The following is an 8,899-nucleotide window of genomic DNA, read 5'->3' on the forward strand; positions in this document are numbered from 1 at the left end:
TTCCTAAAGGTGTTCTGTCCTCCCCGGCGGCTCTCCTCAGTCCGGTCTATCCTGTTCCCTGAATCTGCTCATGCTTCAAATCAGATTTTCTAGTCCTGACTGAAAGCGGAATACTGCCCAGGGCAAAACAGTGATTTCTGACCTGTCACTCTTGTGCGTTCCACAGGTGGTCACAGGGAGGTTATGAGCAAGGGGACAGGGGCAAAGCAGACGGAGGTGTGAGACTGGCAGCGTCCACCTTCTGCCCCCCAAAGGAGAGACTCCACATCTCCCTCAGTTGTATGTTCTTGGGGCCCCTTACTCCCAATCCAGCCCAGCCTAACAGGGCCTCCCTCCCTGGACCCTGAAGCCCTCTCCCCAACTACCTGGAGGTTAAGCTAGAAAGCACCACGAGCCCCCACTGGTGAAACTTGCTTCCCAACAGCAAAGGCATGAAACCTCCAGATTTCAAAAACATGTTCTTCCAAACCCTTAAGCTTTTTCAATCTAGCGAAGAAAGCTTACCTTTCTGACCCAACCTGCAAAGAATTGTTTGAAAATCTGAAATACCCGAGGAAGACTCTGCCTGCCTTTACATAAAGTTTTGGGGCAGAAGCCATCAAGGAGCTCAGAGCCTGCGAGAGTCATGTTCATGTCACCAGATGACACTTCTATCATCAGATCGCAGGTTCCATGGCTCAACGGTCAGGCTCTATTTTATTAACCCCACGGTTGTTCCACTTTGATATGCTGACCAAAGAACAAGTCTCACCCTACCACTACCAGTGTGTGGAGAAAGCCACGCCCTCCACTACTTGTGTGTGGAGAAAGCCATGCCCTTCGTGGCCCCAAGTGCTTCTATGGCAGCACAGCCCTACGCTAAATTGAGAACACCAAGTATAAAAAGATTCCTCCTTCCACCAGCTTGGGGGCCAATCCCAGCCAGGTTCTTTTCCTAGAAGCCCCCAAGCCCACAACGTGAGGCAGATTCCAGCTGTGAAGAGATGTTCATTAGGACCACTTGCTCACCTCTGGTTTGGGTGAAACCAAACTGTTGCCTTATTTGAGCCGAGGTTGTTCCACCCTCACCCAACCTTCCATTCCCCAAAACAGGAGGCACTGATCAGTTTACTGCAGCACTTTTATTTCCTCACAATGACGCATTGCTGGGGCCTAATGTTCTCACATGACAGTAGAAAACCAAAATCTGTTGTCATCTCTTAGAGAATTGAGAATTGCGTACAAAAACCTTACATAAATTAAAAGAATAAATTTACAGGTGTGAATGCAAACTGTTTTCCAACTCAAGGTAAATAACAACCCACGGTGTTCTGGCGGGAAAACTTCGGTAAGAAAGGAAAGCAAGTCCTAAGGCTCAGACCTTCCCAACCCCGTAAGACCGGCAAAACAGAAATGACAACTGGTTCAGGACTCCTGCCAGCCTCTAGAGAAATCCTGGAATAGGCAGCTCTGACACATTAATACCCTGCACAGATCGAGAGACTCCTGGTCTCCCAGATTCTCATCAAGCCATTGGATTCCTCTTCCATAAATGTGTTCTCAACCTCAGCCACAAAGTGACGGAGCCGCGTGTTAACTAGGGGTTTAAATCAAAGATATGCACAGGATATTAAACATATACCAAGGGAAGAGTTAACTTGAATACAAGATCAAAATCAGCAACAAGTTCTACAATCCAGTGCTGATATCAGATACAAGCTTCTAGGACAAATTTCTTTTCAAAGGCTTATTCCAGTTTCATGAGGCTAGCATGAGGTGTATACATTTGCCAAGGCAAATTTATACTTCTGAATTAACTCATGCAGCAAATGCTACGCATCTGCTCGCAGTCCGTTTAGAAGCATTTGCGGTGGACAATGGAGGGGCCTGACTCGTCGTACTCCTGCTTGCTGATCCACATCTGCTGGAAGGTGGACAGCGAGGCCAGGATGGAGCCCCCGATCCACACCGAGTACTTGCGCTCGGGAGGAGCGATGATCTGGAAAAACAAGAACGTGGTTTTAGTCAGTGGCATTGTCTTCCCAGAAAGGCCGCCAAGCCCAAGCCCACAACCACCTCTGACTCACCTTGATCTTCATTGTGCTGGGGGCCAGAGCCGTGATCTCCTTCTGCATCCTGTCGGCGATGCCGGGATACATGGTGGTCCCACCAGACAGCACCGTGTTGGCATACAGGTCCTTCCGGATGTCGACATCACACTTCATGATAGAATTGAAGGTAGTCTCGTGGATGCCACAGGACTCCATACCTAAGAGACAAAGCTCACTCTCAGCGGTCACGTTCAAGGTGAAAGGCACCTCCGCTCTCAACAGCCTCAGACGGAGGTCATGCTGCCTGCCTGACACCTACCCAAGAAAGAGGGCTGGAAGAGCGCCTCTGGACACCGGAACCGCTCATTGCCGATGGTGATCACCTGACCATCAGGCAGCTCGTAGCTCTTCTCCAAGGAGGAGGAGGACGCGGCGGTGGCCATCTCCTGCTCGAAGTCCAGGGCAACGTAGCAGAGCTTCTCCTTGATGTCACGCACGATTTCCCGCTCAGCTGTGGTGGTGAAGCTGTAGCCACGCTCCGTGAGGATCTTCATGAGGTAGTCTGTCAGGTCCCGGCCAGCCAGGTCCAGACGCAGGATGGCGTGGGGGAGGGCGTACCCCTCGTAGATGGGCACCGTGTGGGTGACCCCATCCCCAGAGTCCATGACTATACCAGTGGTGCGGCCAGAAGCATACAGGGACAGCACAGCCTGGATGGCCACGTACATGGCCGGAGTGTTGAAAGTCTCGAACATGATCTGCAAGAGGCAACAGCTCCTTAGTCAATGGAAAGGACCCAGGACCACCCCATGCTCACACACCATGCCAGCATGCCACAAATGTGATGTGTGAAGAAAAGAAAAAGACGCAAGCAGAAACACAAATAAGAAACCTTGAGACTTCAGGGAGGAAATGCCAGAAGAACAGAACCCTGGAAATAGTGAAAGAAAACCTTGAATTTCAAAAATCAAAACTGAGCATGAAATGACTTGTGAAACAGATGGAACGGCCCAATCGACCCGGCCACGCTTACCTGGGTCATCTTCTCACGGTTGGCCTTGGGATTCAGGGGGGCCTCCGTCAGCAGCACGGGGTGCTCCTCGGGGGCCACACGCAGCTCGTTGTAGAAGGTGTGGTGCCAGATCTTCTCCATGTCGTCCCAATTGGTGACAATGCCGTGCTCAATGGGGTACTTGAGAGTCAGGATGCCACGCTTGCTCTGGGCCTCGTCGCCCACGTAGCTGTCCTTCTGCCCCATGCCCACCATAACGCCCTGGTGTCGGGGACGCCCAACGATGGACGGGAACACGGCCCGGGGAGCGTCATCCCCAGCAAACCCCGCTTTGCACATGCCAGAGCCATTATCGATGACGAGCGCGGCGATTTCTTCTTCCATTGCGATCTACTCAAAAATGCAACCATCTCAGGCGCGCCCTGGAGCCCAGGAACAGCCCCTGCACAAATGCCCTCGCCGCGAGACGTTCCGCCTCCCCCCCCCCCCGACCAGCCGCCCCGGCAACAGAGTAACCGTCTGGAACCGAGACTAGCTTTTATGTAACGCCCCCAACAGCGTTGTTCCGCGAAGACACGGCCGGGTGCTCTCAGTACTGCGGTCCGGTCCCGGCCCCGCCCTCGCCCTGCCCCCTCCGCCGGCAGCACCCCCACTGAGTCCTCCATGGACCCGCTGGGGCGCGTCCCACCTCACCCACTCCACCCCGCCCGGCTACCCTTTGTTCCCGGCGTCGGCGCGGCCGGGCCTCTGGGGCCAGGAGCGAAAAGCGGGCCTGTGAAGGGGCGCGGGGGCCCGGATACCGGGCCAGGCCACACAGGCCTGCTCACTTACCGGCGGAGGAGGCGGCCGTAAGACGCGAAAAAACGAGCAGGCAAGCGACGAGAAGACAAGGAGCGCGAGCCGGCTGCGGCGAGTGAGATCGACCACGGCCTCCCCCGCCCGTATTTAAGCGGAGCGGGGCGCGCGCGCGGGCCGGCGGCGCGCGCGGCCCCAGAACATGTCCATATATGGCGATCTTTCAGAACGCCGGGCGCCCATTGGCCCGCCCGGCAGGGGCACGTGGGGCCCCGCGCCCGGTCCCGCCCCCCACCCGCCCCGCCCCCCACCGCCCCGCCCGCGCCGCCCCCGCGCGCCCGAGACCCTGCGAGCGAGACCAGGCGCGGGCTGCCGCTGGCCGGAGCGGGGGCGGGGTGGGTGGGCGTCCCCGGGGATCGCAGGGCGGGGTGCAGAGGATGCCGCGGAGCTGACCCGCCGGCCCCGCCCCGGGACTGCTGGGCGCTGTTGGGGAGGGCCCGGCTGCACCCCGAAACTGCCTGGCCCGGGGCTGGGCGGCATTCGGAGCCGGTTGTGCGCCCGCGGCCGGCCCCGCAGGGGGGGGCTTTGCTCCCCGGGCGCCCCCTTCGAGCTTTCTCCCCGAGGCTCTGCAGGCCGCGAAGGCGGGTTCCCGGCGCCGGGCTGGGGGAGGGGTGGGTGGTGGTCCCCGCCGGCTGCCCATGCGGCATTGTGGGCCCCATGGTCCGGGGGAGTCCCGGGGAGCCGTGACCTCGCCCCTGTCACGATGGAAAGGAGCCGCCCGTTCCCTAGCGCAGCCATGACCGCGTAGTCCCCTCCGCCGGAGTTGGGGCGCTCGGGGGTCCCTGACGGTGCAGAAACGGGGTCCCTGGCGGTGCATAGACTGGCCCCGTTATACCACACCCAATACATCCTGCCCCTCAAACCGCAAGCCCGATTGTCCCCAGGCGGGGGCTCCACTCCGGGTTTGGGGCCACCCCCTCCCTGTCCGTTGGGGAGAGGGTGGAGCTTTGTTTCACTTTAGTCATCTTTGGGCATCGTAGGGAAACTGAGGCAGGGAAGAGTAGTTTTGACTGCTTGAACTGTCAACTCACCCGTAAACTTGAGAAGGGGAACTCTCTCTTCTGTTTATGACACTAGAAGTAAACCCAATGGACCCCGGCAGCCCTGGGGCTGTGGTTTTCCCGGGTCCAGGGCGCGTCCTTTTCCCCAGGAGCCTGCTCTTGAAGACCTGTCATCTCTGGCAGGGTCCTGGTCACACCTGCTGCTTCCAGTGCTTTCGTTATGCCCGGAGGGAACCAGGTACTACGGTTTCCTTGGACTTACTTGTAAGCTTTCGGGATTGCTCAGCACAGAATTAAACATCAGAGGAGTCATGTGTAAGAGCACACTGGCCATGAGGGGTGACAGTGGTGCCGGACTGAGTGAGTCTGGGGACTCGTCCAAGGTCCGGGCGCGCTGGGCTCTACCCGGGCTGATGTCTGATGGGGGGCGAGGCCGGGCGCCCCAAGAGCCCTGAAAGGTCAGCTGGTGTCCACATCTACCTTGGGCTAGGCAGGTAAAGCAGCCGCCCAGCCCACCTGCGGACTGCAGTCACCCAGATGCCAAGGCCATGCCTATGGCCACCCATGCCACCAGGCCTAGCTGGGTCCCAGACTCCCCAGACTTTCCAAGGGTGTAGGGCAAGGCTACTGTCCATCAGGTGTGTGCTCCACCCATGGAAGAACTTGGGGCTGGGCCTCCGGAAAACCCACTCTTACAGGCGCTCCTGGGCACAACCACCGGCCTTCAACCCCCAGGTGGGGGCGTCAGTGTGCGAAGAAGACTGCAACATTTGGGGGGTCCCAAGATGTCACACACGAGAAGTGGGAAGTATCCAGTATCCAAGGCGTCGCGTCCTGTGTCTGCCCACCCCGCATTCCACTCAGGCTCCCTCGACTGCGGGGGCCTCCCCTCCTCGGACTCCAGTTCCCTCTGGCACTCCTTTGTCTGGTGCGCCCGGGCTGCTTCGTGGGACAGATGGGGAGGGGGCAGAGGCCGTTGGAACCTCTGTCCCCGTTCCCCCTTCCTTCTTTCTCACCTTGCAGTCCGCAGGGCGCTGGGTGCACGGCCGAAGGGTTGTGGGGGGAAGTGGGGCGGGGCCTGGGAGCCCCGAGATTTCCGGGGCTTCCCCCTTCGGTAGGCCGCCAGCCCGCCACCAGCAGGGCTGGGCTGCGGGGGAGGGCAAGGGGCGCTCTCAGCCGGCCTGGCGCTGGCTGGGGTGGGGGAGCAGTTTCCAGTTCCGCGGCTGTGTCACCCGGCGCGGTGGGGCGGGGGTCAAGGTGAGGCCGCAGGTGTGCGGGTGCTGGGTGGTGGCGCGCGGCGCGGCCATATTTGGCCATTTCGGCGCCGGCGGAGCCCCGCCCATCGCCCGGGAAGCCGCAGCCTGGGCAGCCCCGTCCCCGCCCGCCGCCGGCCCTGAGTCACCGGCCGGGCGGGGGGCGGAAGTAATGGACTGGGGGCGCCGGGCGCGCTCCTAGCCTTATTTAGTCAAGGAGGCCGCGGATTGGCCGGCGGAACAAAGGGGCGGTGGCGGGGGGCGGGGAGGCCCCGGCGCCTTCGAGGAGGCGGGGCGGGGCGGGGAGGGCACCGGCAGCTTCTCCCACCCTCACCGCGGGCCTCCGCGGGCCTCCGCGGGCCTCAGCGGGTACGGGAGACCTCGCTGCATCGCGTCACGCCCGGCCGCGAGAGTGCAGCGTGGGAGTGCGCGCGGGCCCAGAGGTCACGTGGCCCGGGCGGGGGGAAGCGGAGCTGGAGGCTTGGCGGTGGGGGGGCGGGCAGGGGGCGACGACCCTCCTGGGAAGCACCATCCGGAACCAGGAGTAAGTGGACGCCGTGGGTCCAGGGACCGGGCCCCAGATAGAGCGAGACCTCCAAGCCCCAAACAGGGGGTTGGGGAAAGCCGCATTCTGCGCTGAGATTTTTCTGTTTTGCAATCGGGCAGTGCGAGGCCTCGCCCAAGGTCATCTCAGGGCTGTGCTCGTGGAAGCGCACGGCTGCCCCCACCCCTCCTGAAGCTGGAGAGGCCCTGGAGCCCCTTGGGAGGGGACCACACGGATGTGGCAGCCCCTGGCTTGGGTCAGCAGGGAGGCCCTGGGAGGAGGGAGAGTCAGCAACTGCACTTCTGCCCAGAAGTGGGTGTGTCCTTCCCAGCTTGAGGATGCAGACTTGGGGCTCAGAGAAATGATGTGAGTTTTTTAGCCCAGTGCTGGTTTGGTGCATTTATTGTGACCTTGCTGCATCTCGTTTCATCTTCTATCCATTTAACGGCTGAGAAGACAGTGGTGCAGGGAGGTGGCATCACCTTGCAAGGAAGTCTGGCGTAGCTGAGACTTAGCCCCAGGCCTCCCCAGCCCTGGACACTGCCAGGCAACCCCAGCTCAGGGTCCTTCCCTTGTCCCTCCCTCTGACACCCACACCAGCCTGGCGTCTCCTTGCTCCAGCCTCCAGGGATGCTTCCCGGGATCCAGGTCACCTCTGCACCTGGTAGCCTCACCCCTAGCCCATCACCCCACCCCTGCCTTCTGCCTCTCTCCACCTCCCAACTAGCCAGTTACTTGCCAGGCAGACAGGGTAGGGAACTTGGTAACAAGTACCCCTTCGGGCCTTTGCCTCTGCCAGGAATGTCTTTCCTTCCCCTCCCTCCAAATACAACATGGGATCCTGAGTTGGATCCTGGAACACAAAAGAAGACGGTAGTGGAAGAACTGGTGAAATCCGAATGAAGTCTGGAGTTTAATTAATTAAGTACCAGAGTCAATCTCTCAGTACAATTGTACCATGACTGTGTAAGATGTTAACATTAGGGGAAACTGGGTAGAGAGGCTGCAGAAATGCTAATACTGTCTTTGTGACATTTGTGTAAATCTAAAATTATCTCATAATAAAAACTTCATTTTAAAAATACCAAGGAGTACTTCCCTGGTGGTCCAGTGGTTAAGACTCCGCGCTTCCACTGCAGGGGGTGTGGATTCAATCCCTGGTCAGGGAAGTTCCACGTGCGGAGCGGTGCAGCCAAAAAAAAAAAAAAGCCAAGGAAAACCAAAGTTTCCCTATCAGCTCACTGTCCTATTCTCTCAGGCTTGTGGATCAAATGCAAGATGAGTGTTCTGCCACCTAAAACCTTCTCCAGGTCACTGGGCTGGCTCCCACTGGGGCAGGGGCAGCCTGTGGAGTGGCTCTGTCTGCTTGGAACAAGGGTCCCCAGGCTGCCCTGGTAGGCAAGGTCAGCTTACTGCTGGCTTGGCCAGCCTGCCTCTGAGTTTCAGGTCAATGAACAGAGTCAGGGCCACACATTTCTGTCTCTGGTCTTAAGTGTCCAGTGGGGCTTGTTCTCCTGCCGGCACTTTACGGACAGTCATGGAGGGTCCATATATCCCAAGGCACCCTGGAGGCCAGGGCTCCAGCCCCACGCCCTGCGGAGCCACCCTGGCGGCCAGCTGCTCGGGCACTTAGGCATTGGTGAGTTGTCAGGTGCTCTGTGCTCAACCCTGCCATTTGTTCTGTGCCAGCATGCAGTGGGCCAGGCCTCTTCGTGTGTCATCCAGTCCTCACTGCATAAGGCAGGGAAACTGAGGCTCGCAGTGTGCAGCCCCCACATGAAGTTGGGGTGTCAGGTACACAGAGACACCCAGGCCAAGGCTTCACTGCTCCGGCAGTGGAGGGCTCCAGGCATTTTGAAGACAGGCCCCACTGGAGTTTATTGGAGGTTCCCATCGCCCCACTGTGGTGCAGCAGGAACCAAGGAGGCCTCTGGAAGAACACTGGGTTGGGAGTCAGGACCTGAGTTCTGAGCCTCAACTTCTGTAAAGAAGATGGGCCAATGATGTGAGGGGTGTGTGGCCCACCAGAGGCTCTGAGGCTGGTACCCCTCCTGCACTGGATGATAGGTCTGGGGACAGGAGACCATTGGGTGGCCCAGTGAACTTTCCCCAAGCCACACCACTGAGGTTTTCCAGACCTCTGGCCTCAATGTCCCCAGGCATTCAGTTTTCGATGATGATTAAGCTGTACTCACTCAGCGCCT

The 8,899-nt window shown here is 59.1% G+C and overlaps 1 protein-coding gene across 1 annotated transcript; it reads right to left on the reverse strand.

The window, feature by feature from the left end:
• Positions 1–1,102: 1,102 nt before the first annotated feature.
• ACTG1 (actin gamma 1) lies at positions 1,103–3,971 on the reverse strand. Its single transcript, XM_082679735.1, has 5 exons — positions 3,874–3,971; positions 3,064–3,432; positions 2,350–2,788; positions 2,067–2,248; positions 1,103–1,978 (listed from the first exon to the last, which is right to left on the reverse strand). Exons 2-5 carry the CDS (start codon positions 3,424–3,426, stop codon positions 1,835–1,837), a joined length of 1,128 nt encoding a protein of 375 aa, XP_082535861.1. The 5' UTR covers positions 3,427–3,432; positions 3,874–3,971; the 3' UTR covers positions 1,103–1,834.
• Between the last annotated feature and the right edge of the window lie 4,928 nt (positions 3,972–8,899).

Source organism: Grampus griseus (genome assembly GCF_964374135.1).
Source record: "Grampus griseus genome assembly, chromosome: 20".
NCBI lineage: Eukaryota > Metazoa > Chordata > Mammalia > Artiodactyla > Delphinidae > Grampus > Grampus griseus.